This window comes from Pelodiscus sinensis, chromosome 1 (genome assembly GCF_049634645.1).
Source record: "Pelodiscus sinensis isolate JC-2024 chromosome 1, ASM4963464v1, whole genome shotgun sequence".
NCBI lineage: Eukaryota > Metazoa > Chordata > Testudines > Trionychidae > Pelodiscus > Pelodiscus sinensis.
Window position 1 is genome coordinate 308,311,351 of NC_134711.1, and position 23,090 is coordinate 308,334,440.

Here is a 23,090-nt window from a genome sequence, read left to right on the forward strand (position 1 = left end):
CAGAAGCAGAGAAACGATTGTCCAGAGAGGTCCCTTTAAGTGCGTGTCTCTACAAGGGCTCTGGCACCAGCATTCAGAAGCAAATGGTGACCTAAAGCCCTGCCTGAAGTGGTTCTGAGTGGCCTTTTATGTGAGAGTGCGCCCAAATAGTCTGGATGCTATCTTTTGCAAAAGTACATCGCTTTTTCCATGCGCTTTTGTGCGTGGACATGTTCTTGCACAAGAAGTTTTTTCGGAAGATCTCTTCTGGAAAAGCTTCTTCCGGAAAAGCTTCTTCCGAAAGAAACCTTCAGTCTAGACATGGCCTCAGACACAATTAAAGGTAAATGACTATGTATGCTATATTGCCAACTACCTACTGGCTCATCGAATCATAAAAATAATGTTTTGAAACTTGCATCACTTTTTTATGAAAGAAGCATAAAACTGTGGGAAAATGATTTGCGAATACAGTATTCCTTAGCAGGTTGGCTTGAACTATATCCCTATATGAGGAACGGAGCAGTGAAAGCTAGGGAGAGACTGATTTTTAACTTCATGCAAAGAGGGCCTAATGTAGGTAGATAGCTCCTATTTGCTTCAGGGTAAGATGTGCACATACAGGTAGGGACAGAATTGAGTGCAGGAAGAACGCCTAAAATAAATTCGAAGACCAGTTATAAGCAAATTGTATGTAAATCCGAGACTGGCAGTGGCAATTATGCACATTATATGGAATTGCCATACATTTTGGATTTTTGTAGCTTTTAACATTGTATCTTAGATGGCTTAAATAGATGTAAAATTAAATATATGGGAGTTTCCCTGTCAGAAGCCAGGAAGTGTTATATCCATTGGATGTACAAAGGATGTACAAAGCAGAAAAGCAGCAATAACAACAACAACAAATGTGTGGGATTTTCAAAAGCAGTTATGTAACTTTGGAGCCCATGTCCTATTCCAATCAATGGACACTAAGTCACTTAGACACTTCTGAATTAAAAAAAAAAGACAAGTAAAAAGAGAAGTTTATGATGCAAATTCAAAATATCTATTTGTTTCTTTAAAAATAGAAACAAATAGCTTCCATTATGATACACCAAATATCAAAGGTTACTGAACACGGGAGACAGGGAAGGAGGAAGGGAACACACAACTTTACAATACTTCCAGGGCTCTAGAATTTGCATGTCAGCCTTGCCCATAATGACCCCAATGTTCTAATTTTTCAAATACTCTTGCCAAGGTATTTGTCAATGTGATCTTGGACCTTTGTGTTCTCAACTCTGAACACTAGCTTATTTTTGGCTCAAAGATTTCTGCAAGAAGGGGGAGGGAGGCGACAGAGAGAAGGGGGGGAAACTGTCGAGCAGGGAAATACAAGAAAAAGACTGAAGAACTTGTACCAGCACACAGTGTCCCCTTCACCACTGCTCACTTGAATGATCTCTGATGCCCAACCCATGTTAGAAGCTATTGTTTTACGATTACTAAGGCTTAGAATTCACAAATTAATTTTCATAAAGCTTGTAAGACAGACAGATACACAGACTTATTATACAGACACTGTAAGCTCTTTCAGGGCATAGATTTTGTTCACCTTTATTTTTCTGATCCTAAATATGCTTACACATGAGTCAGTTTATGTGAGTAGACCCATTGAGTTCAACAGGATTATTTATGTACATAAAGTTACTTGTGTGTGTTTGCAGGACCGAGGCTTGTTAGTACAATACACAGCACTACCAGACTCTGAGCACAATCATAATCAATATTAAATAATAACAAGAACGATAGCAATTCACATCCTACCAAAATCTGAAAGCAAAAGCTGATTGTTAGAGTATGTCTACACTGCAAGCTTATTTCAAAATAGAGCGTCCACACTACAGGGAAGCCTCAAAATTAATCCGAGGCAGGATCCCCTAATGTGGACATGCTATCTCGATTTAGAGCCCCAGGAGGCACTAGGGAGGAATAACTTAGAATGGCCCTGGTGAGGACCTATTTCGATATGGCAGCAGTGAAGCGTCCACACACACCCTCTTCCAAAATAGCTTTTTTGAAAGAGGTTTTATTCCTTGTGGAATGAGGTTTACCAACATCAGAAAAAGCCCTCCATTATTTCGATTTTCTTTTGAAATAATGCGATTGCTGTGTGGACGCTAGTGTTTTTTTCTGGAATAATGGCCATTATTCCGGAATAATGGTGCAGTGTAGACGCACCCTTAGACACATCCCAGGATCTGACCTCAGGGCAAATGAATGAACATCATGGAGAATTTATTTGATTAAACAAGGAATCCAATGGCCACTAGCTCTGACTATGTATTTGCAAACTGAGTACAACTTATCTGATAGTTTCCAGACTGAACCTAACAACAGTTGACTCTTGCCTTACAAAAAAATGTCTACACAGACATTTTACTGAATGACTGAGAAATTCTAGATGAAAACTGGGTCCAAGTTCTAGCAGATTAGCATCATTTCACATTTAGCTGATTTAATACACTGTAGGAGAGTGCCTGCAGCTAGCAACTCAGCTGGGGGACCCACCATTCAAATGTAGGTGACTTGACAGCCCTGCTAATTATTGCACTTTGATTACTTATTCAAATTAAGGTACATTTTATAGCTTCAATTAAACATATATTTATTCTGATTTATTTAAAATGCTCTGGGCACATGTCCAACATATACTTAATCTAATAAAAGGCTTCCTATGGTTTTTTTCCCCTTGAGGTTCCCATATCAGACCACTTTACTAAGCGTGCCAGAGAACAGTATGAATTATTTTCTCTCTTTCTTTCAAATACCTTCATGGATTTCACAAGACACACTAATGAAGCTTCTCCTTGTCCTCCATTTACTTACCGTAAAAACTGTTCAGCATCATTGTAGCCAATGGGATGGACTGGAATTTTTGGAAGACCTACAGCTCTGGCCTCCTCGTATCGATAGGCGTACTCTGGAGGTAGAAGACTGGTGTTTATTTTTATATTACTTTTAAGAGTGGGTGATACATTATGGAGCACAGCTCTACACAGACATCAAGAATAATACTCTGTTGTTCTAAAATGAGGCTAAGATTTCTCCAAGAACACTGTTCTCTACGTGGCAGAAAGACAGTGTCAGAGAGGCCTCAACTCACCCTTTTTCGGTGTCCACATCCCTGCATCTCCGATCAGCTGTGTGTACAAAATTCCACGTTTGGAAACCATTTCTCACTAGCAGGGGCAGATGACCATTTTGCGGGGCCCAGGGCAGCCCAATTTCGCGGGGGCCCCCGCTTGCCACGGTGCATGCGCAGCTTCTTGAAGCGCAAGGCTCGGGGCGGCCGCCCCACTCTCCCTGCCCTATATCCGCCCCTGCTCGATAGGGTTCCTTTGTTGGATGGCAGAGAGAAGGACTACCTTAACATGGGAGTGGGAGGAACCTTTGCTCGGGTAAAGGGCAGATGAAGCTTTCATGCAGATAGGATCACTGGGTCTTGTACAGAGGTGGTGCCTGATCTCCTGCTTTCTCCCCACTATCTTTTCCTGCAGCACTGAAAGGCACAACAGTAGGGCCACGAGGAGAAAGGGCCACAAACAGCTCTCCCGATAAGTGGTGCACCATCTAAGGGCCCAGTGGTTGAAAAGAGAAACAAACTCAGCCTTGTAGAGCTGCAGAGCTCAAGATTCCAATCCCTTTCAGGGGGATTATGCAGCTGGGCTCAGGCCACTCTCAGGCTGTGTCCAGACTCCATGCCTCCGTCGACGGAGGCATGTAGATTAGCCAGATCGGAAGAGGGAAATGAAGCCGCGATTAAAATAATCGCGGCTTCATTTAAATTTAAATGGCTGCCCCGATCTGCCGATCAGCTGTTTGTCGGCAGATCGGGAGAGTCTGGACGCGATGCCCCGACAAAGAAGCCTTTCTTCATCGACACAGGTAAGCCTGGTTTCACGAGGCTTACCTGTGTCGATGAAGAAAGGCTTCTTTGTCGGGGCATCGCGTCCAGACTCTCCCGATCTGCCGACAAACAGCTGATCGGCAGATCGGGGCAGCCATTTAAATTTAAATGAAGCCGCGATTATTTTAATCGCGGCTTCATTTCCCTCTTCCGATCTGGCTAATCTACATGCCTCCGTCGACGGAGGCATGGAGTCTGGACACAGCCTCAGTGTGCAGAAATGAAGGGGAAGAGAGAGAAGTTTTAATACGTACACACACATGTACACATATTGTCCTTACAAATCATGTGCACGTTGCCCTGTGACAGCTGGCCCCAGTGAGCTAGGAGTTGAACCAGCACAGAGCGTGTCCCCTACCAGTCCAGTGCTGCAGCTGTTGAGCATACCCTCAGCATTAACCCTTGCAGACTGATCTCTCCATGTGACAATACTTGGAGTTTCAAAAGCACAACACTGCCCACTCTGAATCCTCTGTCACCATCCTGCTTCCTCTTGTGAGTCCCATGCAGCTGCACTCTGTGAAGGAGGAGCCCAAAGCTGCTTCCTCCATACAATGGCAAGACCAGGTGAGTTTAGACCTCTTTGGGACCAGCTGGATCTCATCAAAGCTTGCTCTATGACAATGGCTTCTTCTCAATGTCACTTACCTGTTGCTGGGTAACCTGGTGTGAGAGGATCCCCAGCCCCATTCAGATTTAACACATTCCCGCGCTGGGCTCCACCTCCAGGAAGGTTCCAGCCTTTTGGAAAGGGATCTACCCCAGTGGCACAGTAGTCAGCAGGGTCTGAATACAGAATAACTCCCTTGGCACCAGCCAACTCAGCATTCTTCACCTAAAAAGCAAATCCCTTTTCCTTATTCATTGCTTGACAGCCTGAACTCTCAAGGCCATCATCCCAAAGCAAGGGGAGGGTACCAAGCACATCACAGAATAGATTCTTTGACTCTTTGCACTGAAGGAATGGTTAAAGCAGTATTCCCTTTTAGTCTCCTCAATGGTAGGCTGACAATGGTGACAAGTCCTAGCACCAGAATCTTGTTTATTACCATTCTGGCACTGCAAAGGGCTATAAATTACATGGACACCCACTTTAAGGCTCTTTGACACCACCCAAATGGTTTAAAGGGATTTTGGTGAAAATAAGAAACTGGCTCATAATTATTCTTGTCACATGCAATTTTCTGGCACTAGCAGATTTGGTATCCTACTGAGAAACCTGATATAACATGTGAATAAAGGACTTAGCACTACTTAGAATCCGAGGCAGGATATATATGCAAGAACATGGAAGAGCCATTTACAGAGTACAGGCTGAAACTCTCTTAACCAGAATTCTCTGGTCTGGCAACATCCATGGTCTGGCATGCATGGGAGTTGACAATGGGGCCGGCCAGTGCATGGCAGTGGGACTGCCCAGTGGGGCTGGGAGCACTGGGGCAGGGCTGTCCAGGAAACCCCAGCGTCTGACATGTGGGGCTGCTCATGGAGCCCCGGCATGGCGTGCACAGCTGATCAGGAAGCCTCAGTGCCTAGCACACAGTTCTGCCCAGGGAGCCCCAGCACGCATGCAGCTGCCTGGAAGAGCCACAGCAGTGATGGCTGCCCAGCAGGTCAGCGGGATCAGCAGCATGTGGGGAGCTGTCTGGGAGGCCAGCGGGGCCGGTGACAGGAGTACAAAAATGACCTCCCCGGGTTTGGCAAAATCCCTCATCCAGGACAGGGTGCTGAACCAGGGCGGTCTAACCTGTACTACTGTGCCAAGTGTAATTCTAGTTTGTGTCTGTCACTCAGACAAAAGTAAGCAGCTGATTACTGAAATATTCAGTGTACACTCTAAAAATCTTACAAGTGTTAACACCACTTGAAAGGTTAGTTGCTAAGTGAGAGATTTACACTGAAGATCCAGCAGGTTTCAGAACTGGAAATCTCATGAGATGGAAGAATGCGTTACTCCGGGATGTGAATCTTCCATTTGTTTGAACATATACATAAAGCCAAAGAGCAACAGTTTATCTTTAAGCTGACAGGGCAGCAGAAAAGCTCTGAGCTGTTTTGACAAAGAGAAAGTTTTTCATAACTCTGTTTCTGGCAAACAAAATCAGTGTTTAACTCTGGCCCCATGGATAGTGCTTTGAAATACTATAGCTCTCATTCTGGCTTCCTAATCTTCTTCTCCTTTTTTTTTTTTTTCAGGTAAAACAGAACAGTATAGTAAGAGAGAGGCAAATAATCTTCAGTTCAGGTTGTAATGTCCAGATAAACATAGTCAAAATTTACTACAGCGATTCCTAGGGCATACAATATTTGCCTTCATCCTATATCCTATGCAATTGTATAAGGAAATTTAATATAATCCACCAGACCAATTCACTGGGCCAGATATTTCTGGTCTAATTTGTCAGTAGGAATGCAACACTTCCAATAAAAACATGAATAAATGTGTGTGGTGTTCCTTTTAGTGAAAATTACTCCATGTTACTGCCAAGTCTTAGGAATGCAGCATGCTACAGGGGAATGCTACAAAACATGGGAATTCTCTCTCTCATTTTCCTGAGCCTTTCCTATCCAGATGGATTCTTGGTCATTTGGGGTACATCTGCACAGCAGCGTTATTTCAGTGTAACTGATGTTATTCCAAAATAACATCGTGCGTGTCTACACTATAAGCGTTTATTTCAAAATTATGTTGAGCTGGAGGATTTCTTACTCCAACTCATGGTAACCCTCATTTCACAAGGAGTAAGGGAAGTCGAAGGAAGAGTGTTTTTCCTTCGACTTCCTGCTGTGTAGATAGCACCAAAAGTCGAGTGAAGCTATTTTGACTTAAGCTCCACCATTGACGTAGCTGAAGTTGCATAGCTTAATTTGACGTTAGTCCTGCTGTGTAGACGTACCCTTGGTGATCTAGAAACAATTCAGCAAGATAGATTAATATGCATATTATTTCTCATTTATGAAAATGATACATATGAGTTAGTTGTCCCTCCAGAAAATATTCCTCAAAAGAATATCACAAATCTAAGTATCCCTAATAAAAGATTCAGCATTTGGATCGCCAAGTTAATGGTAAACTGTAAAATTAAATGTAAGGTCTAATCTTATTCAAATTGAAGTCAATTGGATTTTTAAGAGAAATATGACTACGGACATATTCATGTTTTCTATGGACTATGACCATGATTGAGGAAAGAAAGCACTCAAGCATGTTCTTAAAATTAAGTATATGTTTATGAACTTTCCTGAATCTGGACTTAAACTACTTGAGGAAATTCATAGGCTTTTAACTAAAAAACCCTCTGTTGGGTTACTCCCTAACCAATTTAAAGAAATCTTTAAACAGCAACATAGTAGATGTAATTTAAACAGCAGCCGACTCTGCAGAAAATGAGTAATTTTAAACAAATTGATTTAATTATTTACACTGTCATAGATGTGCTAGGATTTCTCCTAGTCATGAAATATCTTTGAGCATAGTTTGATAAACAACTCAATTATGCTAAGATTGCCAAAAGATTCTAAATAAGGCCATCAATTATAGAAAAGGCATATCTTAACCACAAACTGAGACTATATCTCAGTTGTAGAGTAGACACATTACCTTATTTCCTCTGAAGATTTTCCCGTATCTGGCAATGACAATTTTTCCAGTGCAGTTAATTCCCATCTCTCTCTTCAGTTTGAAAAAATCTTCAGTGCGGCCATAGTTGACATACACCAACTCACCCTAGAAGACGAAAGGTCCAGTGAGAACAGGGATATCAACGAGCCTAAGGAATGAGATGTACTCTAATGAGCGGTCAACCTGGGAGCACGAAACTCAAGTTATAAACCTGGGAATGATATGGATTGCCTCAGTGGTCACAGTCAAGTGACAGATGCCTTTAACCTGAAAAGTTTTGAGTACCCTCAATTCCCATTCAAGGTAATAATAGTAGAGAGGTAGCCGTGTTAGTCTGATCTTGCTAAAACAAAAGGAAAAACTACATAGCACTTTAAAGACTAACAAGAATATGATCAGAGGAAGTGGGTCTGGCCCACAAAAGCTCATCACCTATTAAACCATCTTCTTAGTCTTTAAAGTGCTACATAGTTTTTCCTTTCATTCAAGGTAATGGGAGATAAAAGTGCTCAGACAGCTTGCAGACTCAGGCTCTTTATCTTCCTAGTCCTGTGCCCAGTTAAGCCAATAGCAAAGCTTCCAAAGACCATGCCTGAAACCCACCAGTCTCCCCATCTGTAAAGCAGGGACAGTAATTAGCTACTTCACTGGGGTGCTAGGAGTCTTAATACATGAAGAACAAAAGCACAGCATAAGCATTTCTAGGTATGATTTTTTACTAAAGTAATGCCTTTGGCTTTGCTCCAGTAATTAGAGTATCTCTCATAAAGACTTCAGAAGAGATTAGTTCTGTGGGTGGATTGATAAAATGCTTGAAATCTTTTCCCCAAAGCTATTGGAACATCGCAGCAATTCCTCCTTTTCAATGAAATCTAGAAGAACATGGATTTGCTACGGATCTATTAGTAGTAGATTCATATTACTTTTACACTCACAGAAAATGAGGAGTCGATGCAAGACTCTGATAACTTTGAGGCCATATGTAAGTGGGCTTGTGGCAAAATGGACACAGTATATTTATTCTGAAGCAAAATGCAGGACTATGTAGCACTTTAAAGACTAACAAGATGGTTTATTAGATGATGAGCTTTCGTGGGCCAGACCCACTTCCTCAGATCAAATAGTGGAAGAAAATAGTCACAACCATATATACCAAAGGATACAATTAAAAAAAATGAACACACATGAAAAGGACAAATCACATTACAGAACAGAAGGGGGATGTAGGGGCGGGGGAAGGAAGGTAAATGTCTGTGAGTTAATGATATTAGAGGTGATAATTGGGAAAGCTATCTTTGTAATGGGTATGGTAGTTGGTGTCTTTGTTCAATCCCCCCCGGAGAGTGTCGAATTTTAGCATGAATGACAGTTCAGAGGATTCCCTTTCAAGTGCAGATGTAAAAGGTCTTTGTAGCAGAATGCAGGTATATTTATTCTGGGGAGCCTGGAAATCTTTATGTTGTTATTTTGGCTTGGTCTGCCCTGAAAAGTTGTGTAGGCATAGCTGCATAGGTCAGGGGTGTGAAAATCTAACCCCTCTAACTCAGGGGTGCTCAACCTTTTTCTCCCTTAGTCCTCTCTGTCCCACCACGCTATACAAACTCCAGTGCCACAACTACTTTTCTGTATGTAAAAGCCAGGGCCAGTGTTAGGAGATAGCAAGCAGTGCAGCTGCTTGGGACCCATGCCACAGGGGGCTCCTGTGAAGCTAAATTGCTCAGAGTTCAGATTCAGTCCCAGATGACAGACTTTTTGGCCCTAGGCTCCAGCCCCATGCGGTGGGGCTTTGGCTTTCTGTCCTGGGCCGTAGCAAGTATAATGCTAGCCCTGCTTGGCAGACCCCCTGAAAGCAGGTAGCACCCCTCCCCGCCGGGGACCCTGGACTCGTGGTTGAGAACCTCTGCTCTGACATAGCTATACCGACAGAAGCAGCTCTGTTGGTGAATGAGTGCACCTGTCAATGTAGTCAATGTAGTTCAGGGAGGTGATGTTCCTACACCAACAGCAACGCTGCTTCTGTTGGCAAAGGCTGAACTGATGCTAGGAGGCTGTGCTGGTACAGACTCCAAATGGACTGAGTCAAGTTGAGTTTCTTTGTATATAATTTGAGAGACTGAATTGCACGTTAGTTTATTATTATTATGCTCCTAAGCACCCCAGGATACTAGATGCTCTACACATACTTGAGCAGTCACGTCTGCTCCAAACTGCTTACAATCTAATGAGGCACAAAGGTAGGTACGACAAACAGCAGGCGGGAGGGACTAGGGACGACACAGCTAACTATTCTATATTATTTCTGTAATTTGAGCTGTGTGACAGGCACGTTTCAGACACTGGGTTAGATCCTTGGCAGCTCTACATAGGCATAACTCCAATGACGTCTACTGAAGTCAGGTCTGCACTAGACCTGAAAGGTTGGGATAAGGTACGCAACTCCAGCTATGTAAAATACGTAGTTGGAGTTGGCTGACCTTAAGCTGAGCTTGGTGTCATCATCACAGAGGGAGGCCAATGGGAGCATTAGCTCCCATTGGCTTCCCTTACTCCTCAAGACTCCGAGGAGTACAGTGCCAACCAGAGCCACCCTCAACATTAGATTTAGTGGGTTTAACTAAATGCCTGAAGATCAATACTGGGCACAGCAAGTAGAGACTGAGCTATGGCCTGAGCTATGACTCACCTGCTAAGTATCTGGTCCTGGTTACTGCCTGAAACTCATAGCCCAGATAGATATCACACAAATATGGAAATAAAGGAAGGAAGATGCCACGATGATGGAACATTGAGGCCAGTCCCTACTTTCTCCTTCTGGTGCTTACCACCCAGGATCTACCAATAGGGAACAGACTGCCAGAGGATGTTGTAAAAAACAGAACTTATACAGCAGTGGTCACCAACCTTTTGGGGCTGCCAGGAGCTGGGCCACTCACACGCCGGGCACCCGGGGGCAGGGCCACACATGCGCCCGGGGGAAGGGCTGCGCATGCTCCTGGGGGCAGGACCACCCATACGCTGCGTGCCCGGAGCTGGCGCCACCCATGCACTGTACTCCCTGGGCTGGCGCCACAACTGTGCTGCATGCCTAGGGGTGGGGCTGCCCATACGCCGCACGCCCGGGGCCGGAACAGCCCATCTTCCGTGCTCCCGGGGCAGGGCCGCCACTGCCCATACGCTGCATGCCCAGAGCCGGCGCCTGTGTCACTCGCCCAGGAGCTGGCAGCGCCCATGCGCCCCGCTTGTCCGGTGGCGGCGCTGCCCATCAGCTGCAAGCCCGGAGCCGTCACAGCTCTTGCACCGCTCACCCAGGGGCGGGGCCGCTCATGTGCTGTGCGCCCAGGGCCGGCACAGACCTCGCGCTGCGCACCCGGAGGTGGGGCCGGCTAACCGCTGTACGCCCATGGCCGGCACTGACCATGTGCTGTGCACCCGGGCTCAGCGCCGCTCATGCGCCCAGGGGCCGGCACCGCCCAAGTACCACGTGCCCGGGGCCTGCCCCGATCACTCCGCGAGCGCATAGAAATGGCCCAGTGGGCGCCCTCGCGCCCACAGGCACCACGTTGGGGACCACTGTTATACACGGTTCAAAAAAGAACTAAATAAATTCATGGAGGATGGGCCCATCAATACTTCTTAGCCAGGATGGGTAGGAAGGGTGACCAATCTCAACTTTTTTGGGGGGGAAGTGGCATCTGACTCCTTTGCTCTTATAATTAGAACTGAGTGAATAATTGTTCTGGGGGAAAAACCTGGTTTTATTTAAACCAAAATAATTTTTTTGAAAATGTTCATGGAATTGAAAAAATTTGAAATAAAAAAAATTAAATGTTTTGAAACATTAAAAATATTTTTAGAATATTTTCCCAGAAACTAATTGTTGAATGCAACCCAAATTAAGAATTCCAAAGACTATAAAATGAATTTTCAGCAGTTTCTAGTCCCTCCAAAAATTTCACCCAGATTTATTGACCACAAACACGACTCAAAATCTAATGCAGCCAAAGACAGTTGTGTTTAAAAATGTAAATGGTCATGGCACTAGTTGATTCTTAAAAACTTAACATTTAAAAACACTAGAACAGATAAAAGCAATAATCTTACCCCTTCCTTACACCCATTGTATATACTTAAGTATTTTCTTTCTTTTTTTATTTTCTTGTATTCTACAGTACTTCCTCTCTTCAGATCTCCTTAGGTCTAGGCTACATTACTGCAGCTGTCAATCTAAGTTATACAACTTCAGCTTCATGAATAATGCACTGCACTTCACTGCAGTAAATCAATATGCGATGCTCTCCCATCGATTCCTCCTATATTTCTCATTCTACTAAAGTATCGGACTCAATGGGAGAACACTAAGTGGTCAATCTGGCAGGTAGTGAAGACATATCCTTAAATGTGCAATGCTGTTACTTAGAGCAAATCTACACTACACATTTAGGTTGACTGAAATTACATTAACAGATTTGATTACACATCCACACTATTCTCCTTGTGACAGTGGTGTACTTCCTCATCAAGAGTGCTTGCACCAATTTAACTCCGGTGTGGAGCATTGTGGGACAGTTTCTGAAAACTGATAAAAATGATGCAATTTCTACATTGACACTGCATCGACCTAACTATATCAACTTAAGTGCTACATCTCCTGCAGAGATGGAATTATTAAGTTCGTATAGTGGGCAAGTTGCATGGATGGAGTGACATTTTAGTGTAGATACCTACACAGTTAACTTGACAAAAGCAGCATACATCAACCTAATTTTGTAGGATAAAGCAGGCCTCAGAGAAGGCCTTTTCTAAGGGTGCATCTACACAGCAGGGCTTAACTCGAAAGAAGATATGCAAATTGGGCTACGTCAATTGTGTAGATTATTTTGAAATATCTCATTTTGAAGTTGGGAGCATCTTCACAGCACTTATTTCGAAATAGAGCACTCTTCCTCCAACTTCCTTCTCGTACAATGAGGGTTACAGGAGTCAGAGTAAAGAAGTCATCCACCTTGACAGTATTTCACCATTATTTCAAAAGAACTGCCTGCTGTGTAGGCAGAGATTAAGTTATTTCAAAATAATGCTAGTTATTTCAAAATACTGTTGCTGTATAGACGTCCCCTAAGAGGTGGTTCTTGCACCTAGACCTGAATGTGGTCAGAAAAGCTAACAAGATGTTAGGCTGCATAATGAATAGAATGGTGAATAATAGGGAGACTATTACAATGTCTTTGTATAAATCAAGGGTGTGGGCTCATCTGAAATACTGTGTGCAGAACTGGAGTGATAAGGGTGATTAAAGGTGTGGAGAAACTGTGAAGACAGACGGAACAGATTGCAATCATTTACCTTAGAAAGCAGACAAATAAGATGGAACCATGACAAAAGTAAATGAACTAATGAATGGTCTAGAGAAGGGAGACTGGGAACTTCTGTCCTCCTTGGAACACAACAGCAAGGGAACAGTCAATGAAATTCAAAGGTGGGAAACACACGAAATATTTTGTACTTGATTTTTTGCACAGTTAAACTGTGGAAACCATTGCCACAGGAAGTCATTGAGGTAGAGCATTTTCTAAGGTTTAAAAGGAAACTGGATTTTTATCTGGATAACAAGAATACTCAGAGTTATGATTAATAACTAAAACTTTGGAAACCTAAAGCTTTGACATATAAGCCAGTCAGTCACTATTCAAAAGAACATAAGAACGGCTGTACTGGGTCAGACCAAAGATCCATCTAGCCCAGTATCCTGTCTACCGACAGTGGCCAGCACCAGGTGCCCCAGAGAGGGTGGACCGAAGACAATGATCAAGCGATTTGTCTCCTGCCATCCCTCTCCAGCCTCTGACAAACAGAGGCCAAGGACACCATTTTATCCCCTGGCTAATAGCCTTTTATGGACCTAACCTCCATGAATTTATCCAGCTTCTCTTTAAACTCTATTATAGTCCTAGCCTTCACAGCCTCCTCTGGCAAGGAGTTCCACAGGCTGACAACACGCTGTGTAAAGAACTTCCTTTTATTAGTTTTAAACCTGCTACCCATTAATTTCATTTGGTGTCCTCTAGTTCTTCTATTATGGGAACTAATAAATAACATTTCTTTATCAGCCCTCTCCACACCACTCATGATTTTATAGACCTCTATCATATCCCCCCTCAGTCTCCTCTTTTCTAAAATGAAAAGTCCCAGTCTCTTTAGCCTCTCCTCATATGGGACCTGTTCCAAACCCCTAATCATTTTAGTTGCCCTTTTCTGAACCCTTTCCAAGGCCAAAATATCTTTTTTGAGGTGAGGAGACCACATCTGTACACAGTATTCAAGATGTGGGCGTACCATAGTTTTATACAGGGGCAGTAAGATATTCTGGGTCTTATTTTCTATCCCTTTCCTAATAATTCCTAGCATCCTATTTGCCTTTTTGACCGCCACTGCACACTGCGTAGAAGTTTTCAGAGAACTGTCCACGATAACTCCAAGATCTCTTTCCTGATTTGTTGTAGCCAAATTAGCCCCCATCATACTGTACGTATAGTTGGGGTTATTTTTCCCGATGTGCATTACTTTACACTTATCCACATTAAATTTCATTTGCCATTTTGTTGCCCAATCACTCAGTTTGGTGAGATCTTCGTGGAGTCCCTCACAGTCTGCTTCTGTCTTGACTATCCTAAACAGTTTGGTATCATCTGCAAACTTTACTACCTCACTGCTTACACCTTTCTCCAGATCATTTATGAATAAGTTGAGAAGGACTGGTCCCAGGACTGACCCTTGGGGTACACCACTAGTTACCCCTCTCCAATCTGAAAATTTACCATTTATTCCTACCCTTTGTTTCCTGCCTTTTAACCAGTTCTCCATCCAAGAAAGGACCTTCCCTCTTATCCCATGGCCATGTAATTTACACAAGAGCCTTTGGTGAGGGACCTTGTCAAAGGCTTTCTGAAAATCCAAGTATACTATATCTATTGGATCCCCCTTGTCCACATGTTTGTTAACCCCTTCAAAGAATTCTAATAGATTAGTAAGACAGGATTTCCCTTTACAGAAACCATGTTGACTTATGTCCAACAAATTATGTTCTGGGTGAGATTTATGGGTGAGATTATCCCACATCAGTCTACTGAAGGGTTTATGGGTGAGATTATCCCACATCAGTCTACTGAAGGGTTCTTGCACCTTCCTCTGATGTATCTAGTATTGGCCACTACCTGAGACAGGACACTGGAATAGATGGAATTAGGTCTGATCCCTTATGACAATTCCCATGATCTCCTCTGTTCCATAGCTGCAGTTCGGACACTGAACGCTTTGTCTGCACATAAGAGCCTTATTGTGTGCCAGGCTAGTTGTGTTGTCCCAGTAAAGCACAGCTGTGTTAGAGGTCATGAATGGTTGTCTTTGAGGTAGCTTGCACTCATCCCGTTAAGTGCCTTGTGGACAAGGAACTTAGTCACTCCCACGACAGAGAGGTTAGCTGTGGAGCACTCAGCACAGCACTATGATGTGTCCTTACCTGCATTTGTTGGCTGGGGGAGTGCTGCTCCAAGCTGCAGGAGCTTCTGTTTCCCGCTAGAAGTCACATTTATACCTACAAAGGGCAAGTTGCCATCTTTTTCTTCAGTGCGCAGGCCCGCTGACAGGGGGAGGGGAGGACAAAGGGGACTGCTGCCCTGAGGCCTGGCAATTCCAAGGGGCCTGGAGCTCCCAGCTACTGCCATTGCTACAGCGGCAGTGGCGAGAGCCCATCCACGCCTTTTAAATCACCATCTGGAGTTCTGCACTATGACACGTGCTCCAGGCAGCTCTGAGCACTGGGGATGAGGTGTGCCATGCTCCAGGTGGCATTGAGGGCTGGCTGCCCTGGCCCTGCCCTTCCTGGAGTGCACACACACACACCCCTTGCCCAGAGGCTTGCAGAGGCTATCCGTACCTCTGGCAGTGTGTATGGGGCCAAATACACTGCTAGCATAAACTTCCGCATCAGAAATATTTGTATGTGCCCTAGGTATGCACCAGCCCTGATGGGGTATCAAGAGAAGGGAGAATTCTGTCAGAAACAAGGCAGTCACCCCAACCATTCTTTCATTTCAGTAACAGGATTGAAACGTGCTCCCTAGATCACGCCAAGGAAAAACCGCAAGCAGGATTTGGCCCCTGATTAAAATGAACTTGTAATGGGGTGGGGATCCCTAGCAAGAAAAGGACTCTTTGTCTTGTGCAGCTGTACCAACATTGCCCCTCCTAAAGGAGCCCGCATAATGTTTCATGAATGATACAAAAACGATCAGTGATGGTATTGAGACTAATAAGGAACTCATTTGCCTTGGCAAGGAAGAACTTGTGGCTGGGGCACTAGAGTGGGACTCACAAAACCTGAGTTTTAATTCCTGATGGTCACAGACTCTCTGTGGACCCTCAGCCATGTCACTCCCTTCTGTGTATCAGTGCCCCACCTGGGACTGGGGTTAATACTTCCTCTCTCCTACTTTCTGTCTGCTCAGATTGTAAGGGTATGTCTACACTAGCCCCCTAGATCGATCGAGGGAGGCTAATGAGGGCGACTGAAATTGCAAATGAAGCGCGGGATTTAAATATCCCGTGCTTAATTTGCATGTTCCCGGCCAGTCGCCATTTTAGAAATTGACTAGCCTGAAGTAACTGCCCGCGTCTACACGCGGCAGTGAAATGGGATTCTGAAATAAAGCCCTAACTCGAATTAGCTGATATTCCTCCTGCAATGAGGTTTACCAGCTAATTCGACTTAAAGCCCTAAGTCGAATTAGCTGGTAAACCTCATTGCAGGAGGAATATCAGCTAATTCGAGTTAGGGCTTTATTTCAGAATCCCATTTCACTGCCGCGTGTAGACGTGGGCAGTTACTTCGGGCTAGTCAATTTCTAAAATGGCGACCGGCCGGGAACATGCAAATCAAGCGTGGGATTTGCAATTTCGGTTGCCCTCATTAGCCTCCCTGGATCGATCTGAGGGCTAGTGTAGACATACCCTAAGATTGCTGGGACTGGGACTGCCTCTTGTTAGGTGTCTGGGGTCCCTACATTGTATGATTATACACATAATGAATACCAGGGTGAGGCAGTTTTCATGGAAGGAGATTGTACTGCTCTGGTTGCATGGGAAAACTAGAGATTTCAAGTTTCCAGGACTGCTAATCCTGGACTTCTCACAAAAGCTAAAACAAACAGTGTGAGGACTAGGGGGTAAAAGCAAATAATTATTATAAAAAGAAAATCCAACATCTGGAATTTTCTGATACGTAATGGAGCAGCCCATTGGAATACTTCATTGTTGACAGCACCAGCTAGCTGTATGAAGATTCTGCCAACAGTGTGACCACGAGTAAGGAACATTTGTCTCTTTTCAGAACAAGATGCTAGTCTGGTGTCTCTCAGGCATCATTTTTTTCCCCCTCAGATAGCATTCATTTTAATTAGTTTTTTGAAAAGGAGGCTTCAGCCTTTCAGAACTATTTGTATTAGTCCCCTATTTCCTATCAGCTATTGTGGCTCCCCAGAAAACAAATAAAATGACACAGCCATAGTGTTTTTCTCAGGATACTATTTTATGATAGATCATAATCCATGAGTGTTCCCATATATCTTGCTCTAAATGTCCTGCTGTCGCTCTAAAAATGTCATTAACTGAAAATACCCTGCTGAATAGAGATTATCTGGTCTGATTTCCCATCCTGAATATTAAATCAAACTCTGAGCAGGGTTCCTTTAATTTTCGAGACTTGTGCAGCCTATTGCTAAACTACACACGAAAACATCACAGTAATTAACAGCCTGAATTAAATAGTTAAGAAAGGTACTGTGCTCACATAAATCTTTTCTAAGCTTACAAACTGGTGACTAAATCCACTTATACGTAGTAAGGATACAACAAAGGAAAGCAACTGCTATATAGACCAGTTTTACAAGGAACCTTCTGTCCTTTGGAACCCTCTGCAAAATAGGAGGCACCAAAAATAACACTCCATGGAATGTGCTGAAGTGCCAATATCCATTAACTCGGGAACACTGGGATTTAACAAAAACTAGACTGTGCCTAACGCATGTGCAGGGGGCTGGGAAAGAGACAAAAAAAAAAACTTTTCTGAACTCTTCTGCAATGGGCAGCTGAACTGACTGAATGTAGAGGGTAGCATGATACTTCAGCCTAAGAGGTAGTGCTGTAAGAACAACCCACCATACACACTTATTTCCAGAGCCCTTTGGCATGGTCAGTGCCCTCACCCTGACAAGGATAATTTGCCAAAATTGTTTGCAACCAAAACTTCTCACACCACATAGAGGTCTGAGCCTTCATTCCTTTACACTCCAGCCACAGTCAATGGGAGTTCTGGTCACATAAGAAATGAAGAAGCCAGACCACGATGCGTGCCAAATGCCGTTTCATCATTCCTAGAAATGTGGTGCTTTCTTAGAATAACCTGGCAGTGAGATAGAAATGTAGCCGTGTTAGTCTGGTGTAGCTGGAACAAAAAACAGGACTATGTAGCACTTTAAAGACTATCAAGATGGTTTATTAGGTGATGAGCTTTCGTGGGCCAGACCCACTTCCTCAGATCAAATAGATCCAAGGAAGTGGGTCTGGCCCACGAAAGCTCATCACCTAATAAACCATCTTGTTAGTCTTTAAAGTGCTACATAGTCCTGTTTTTTGTTCTGGCAGTGAGAGACACACAAGATATTGCTGTGCTGGCACTATGGCAATGTTGTGGTTCACTGTCCCACATAGTGGTACTTAGACCATTTGCAGGAGAGAAAGAATGAGTTTGGTCTATGGCCTTGAGAGACAGCTGGCTTTTAGCTCAAGCTGTTGAGGTTCATGCACTAAGCTCCTGAGAGCCCAGGTTCGGTTCCCCCGGCAGCATTCACCGAAATACTGGCACTTTCGGAAACAGCCCAACAGTAAGGTACCTACATTCGTCTATAGGTTGTGTGATAGTATAGCCACAGAGACACTCATGTGTACCCAGCCTTTCATCACCAGCTAATACTTCATATAAATATATTTTGAAGAACCTTGGGTTGGACTAAACATGCATGGCTCATAATAAGGCTTGTGTCTATTGGGAAAATACATTGTATTAGAAAAGATTAAATTCATATCACTTAGATAATGTGATGTTAATCATTTTTATTTTTACCTTGAGAGGCCACGGGGTAGATTTTTAGAAGAACAAAGAGCACTTAACTTTTATTGAATTTCAATGGGAGCTAGAGACCAATATGCCACGTGACCCTTTAAAAAAATCTACCCACCATGTGTACCTTAGGAAAAGTATTCATTTTAACATGTCCTAGCTGATGTTCCCTCTTTTTCCATCCATGGGTGGAACAAATTTTGTTATGTGGACTGAGGCATGTGCAGATGTGCACCATCAATATAAACACATGCTGTGGGTGCTCTGCTAATCAGCTGGGTAGCATTTAATTTCTCCTGGCTGGCCACCCAAGCACACAGTTTACAGGGAACACGGGTGCTAGCTATCACATTAAAATGTAATATACATTAGTCCACTGTGCTTGCTGGTTAAGCTAATGTGTTTTGAAACATGACTGTTCTTGTCTACATGAAGGAAAAATTAGCATTTAACACTTCAACAGGGCCAGGATATCTTATGTTTATATGACATATTTATATGGCCATGTTCTGAGATATTGAAGCTAAACTGGCAACCCTGATGTAGGGCTGGAAGCCTGGAATGTCAGAGTTCTAATCTCTTTACCTCTGGTACCCCTTGAGCTGAGAAAGCACTGTAGGGAGGCACAACATCTGTAACCATCTCATATCCTGGAGGGGGAGGCTCAAATAATGATGTATTGAAGACCTAGTTTGAAAGAGGAAAAAAGAGACATAATATTAGAAAGAGGCCCAGTCCATATTTCTCAGGTAGTTATGGTTCAGAATTGAATCTAGTTCTATAGTTAAGACAGAGTTCCTCCTGACCTGTGATTCATGTTGCAGGCTTAGGCCCTGATCTTGGAAAGAGAGCAGATGGACCCAACCCATGCACCAGCATGAAGCCCCAATAAAATATGCATGGGCATGGTGGCCCACGCATGTGGCTCTCTTTGCACAATAGGTAACCAAGGGTTAGACAACACGATGGTAAAAGTGCCTGAGTTTTATATACATCACAGCTTCCACCAGTAAAGATGCTGCACTGGTGATGAACTACATATCCAGTTTTTTTGTATAGCTAGAGCCTTAGTCCCACACTCTAGCCCTAGAAACACATTGCCAGCCTTAAAGCTGCTAAGTCTGAACACCACATAATTACAAGTACTGTGAGTCATGATGCTGAACACAACTTTTTTCTCATGGCAGTTTAAAAATAAAGCAGTAATAATAAGCAGTTATGTAGTACTTCTTCCATCCGTTCTCAACACATTCGAAAAATATGGATAAGTGTTATCACTGACGATAAACAGTAGGGAAAATTAAGGTACAAACAAATTAAGGTCTTAGTTTTTCCCCCAGAGTCTGCTGACGTCAGTGACCATCTCTAATTACTGACTTCAATGAGCTCTGAATTGGCTCCAGTGTGATTTTCATACAGTAAATCATTAGTGCAACAAAGGTTAGATTCTCCCTCCTTGCATCTACAGTTTCTTATCCCAAGGTATCTGAAAGTGAGTTTTTCTTCTTAGGGCTTGTTTATGAAGAGCTAATCCTGATTAATTATCTCTGTGAACACTCTTATTTTGAATAGTTTTAATCCACTTCATCTTTCAATGGATTAAGATAATTAAGAATAAAGCACTCCTAATCCAGAATAAGGGCATCCACAAACAGAGTTAATAAGGATTAACTATTCCACTTTAGAGTCACATCCTACTCTAATCCAAATCAACTTTCCTGTATACACAACCCCTGAGTTGCAAAACTTTATGTTTTCTTTACCTCATTTCCATGCTCATCAATAATTGAGATGTAGTTGGGATTACTCCCATTAGGGTAGGACAACAGGACATCATAGGGAACCAGCTCAGCCAAATCCAATCCAAATTCCTTCCACTGGGCTTGGATTTGCTGTGCAAAGTGCAGGTTCTCATCTGTGCCTGCGAGATGAGGGCGCCGTGTAAAATTACTGAGGGAAAGAAATGGGCATTTAATACTAGGAAGTGGAGTTTGTAATTAGAAGTAACCTTCTTGGTCTAAATGGGAAGTACATTTTACAACATATTAAAAGCCAACAGAACTACCCAGAATAAACCAGCTCCCTAATCAACCCTGAACTTTTAGTTTTACATCAGTTTCATAAACATATATATCAAAGACTTCAAGTTCCCCTTAACTATTATGATCATCCCCTTCTGGGAAGCAGTATTACCTAGTGCACAGAACACTGCACTGAAACTCAGGAGACCTGGGTTCTATTTCCATCTTTGCCATTGGCCTCCTGGAAGAGTCCTTTCACTGCTTTGTGATTACGTTTTCCCATCTCTAACATGGGGATGGATAATGATACCAACTTCCTTTGCAATGAATAAGAGTGTTCATAGAGATAATTAAGAACTAGATATAATAATTATTCCCCTGTACTACAGCCCAACACTGAAGAAACTAATTTACAAATGTACTGAAAATCTGATCTCTAAATTTGATTTGTTACTGTTCATGAGGTCACATTATAGGCAACATCCATGATGGTCATCCCAAGTCTTCACGAATTTTAGCACTAATGATTATTTGTCCAAAAAGCTCATACTGTAAATTGACTATTACAGTGAGCCCTCGCTACTTCGCGGTTCGACCATCGCGGATTCACGACTTCGCGGACTTTTTTTATATCCGTATCATATCGTGCTTGCCTATTGTCTTTATACTTTCATATCATTCGTCATTACAGATGGCTTTTGTGCAGCATTAAAGAATGATATGGAATTACAATACAGTATAGGCTAATCACAGGGGAAACTTTGTAGGGGGTGGGGGGACCTATCGGTTTCTATTTACAGTACGTACATATGGTGTCCCTACTTCGCGGATTTTCAGCTATCGCGGTCGGGTTTGGAACCTATCTACCGCGATAAACGAGGGTTCACTGTACTCCTTGTCTCTTTAAAAAGATTCAGTCATCCAATCAGAGATCAAAACCAGTACTTTGTGATTTAGATGACTCACCACATATCATGAATAATTAACAGCGAATAGACAGAGAGAACAGTCTGCAAAAAGGTTGTGAACAACCATAGTTCAAAAACATTATTTATGGAGAGTACTGAGGCTTTGTGGTTAGGGCACTGGAAAGAGACAGTAGCTCTGCTACAGATTTGGGCAAGTCACTTAACATCAGATTTTTGTCTGTGTATAAACAGAGGAAAAGCACTTCCACAGAGCACAGAGGAGTTGTGGGTACAAACTCATCTACTGTTTGTGAGGCACTCAGATACTATCGGGGGGGGGGGGGGGGGGGAATACAAGTATCCAGATCTTAATTTGGCTAGTATTTATAACAAATCCACATGAAGAAATCACTATCAGCTTGATAGTGATTCACAAACAGAAACAATAAGTAAAGGCAAAAATTTCTAAAAAAAACTGTGCTAGGATCCTAAGTTCCATTTTCATATGACTGAAGCCAAAATATTGAAGGTATTAAGACACTTAAAATGCCTAGTGAAATTTTTCAAAATCACCTAGAAGCCTACCTCCCATTGATTTCAATGGAAGTTAGGTACCTAGGCACTTTTGAAAAAACCTGTCTGGATTTTTAGGGGCTTAAATATTTTTAGAATTCTGGCACCTAGGAGCCTAATTCGTATTAACTTTCAGTGACACTTAGGAACCTAAGTCACTTTTGAAAATGGGATTTTTAAGGGCCTAAGTAATTTAGGCACTTCAGAAATGTTTACCCTCTGTAACTAGTTCAAACAGTTCTGCTCTTCTCACTGCTTCTGCAGAGTGTTTCATGCTGCCCTCCTTTACCCTTCTTTGGGTGCACACAAATGATATGAGACCTCAGATCAGTCCACTACCAGGGTGTGGAACCTAAGGACCAGGAACTGGATGTGGCCCCCTGCTTGCATGGATCTGGCCCTCAGTGCTCCCCACCCAGCACTGGGGAGCCCATGCTGGTGCTGCACCCCTCCCCCCTCCCCCGACCCACACTCCAATTCTCTGTGGGGCTGGATTACACACTATCTAGTAGCCAGGCCCCCCAGGCTCTGGTGTGCAAAGGGAATTTCTGCGTCTCAGCTGGAGGCCACGTCAGTGAGGTTTTGTTTTTGGTGGTTTTGCTCATCACTTTGGTGGTTTTGCTCCTCTTTGTGTGTGGCCCCCAACTGATTTTTCTGTAAGTCAGTGGCCCCCAACCCAAAAAAGGTTCCTCGCTCCTGCACTAAACTGAAAGGTCTGCAGCTTTTTCCTCCTGTCTTGAAAACGTAAAATGTTGCTCATGTAACATTCAATGTAGATTTTTATTTAACTTTTACAAAAGTATAGTAGTATGAGAAGCTATTTATTAATGTGTATACATATCTAATGTTTCCTTCATTT

The 23,090-nt window shown here is 43.1% G+C and overlaps 1 protein-coding gene across 9 annotated transcripts in view; it reads right to left on the reverse strand.

Annotated features, from left to right (window-relative positions):
- The window catches only part of LOC102455710 (Putative N-acetylated-alpha-linked acidic dipeptidase), a 54,272-nt gene that overhangs the window by 25,602 nt on the left and 5,580 nt on the right, over window positions 1–23,090 (reverse strand). For 8 of the 9 annotated variants that reach the window (XR_012900762.1, XM_006118380.4, XM_075919388.1 and 5 more), the window contains exons 3-7: window positions 20,493–20,679; window positions 19,315–19,416; window positions 7,536–7,661; window positions 4,583–4,769; window positions 2,854–2,947 (exon numbers count right to left, since the gene is read on the reverse strand). Coding sequence is in view for 8 of the 9 variants with exons in the window: in XM_006118380.4 (XP_006118442.2) it covers window positions 2,854–2,947; window positions 4,583–4,769; window positions 7,536–7,661; window positions 19,315–19,416; window positions 20,493–20,679 (696 nt within the window). In the remaining variant the exon portion in view is untranslated. The remainder of the gene's footprint in view (window positions 1–2,853; window positions 2,948–4,582; window positions 4,770–7,535; window positions 7,662–19,314; window positions 19,417–20,492; window positions 20,680–23,090) is intronic. The other variant, XM_075919390.1, reaches the window with a different exon arrangement.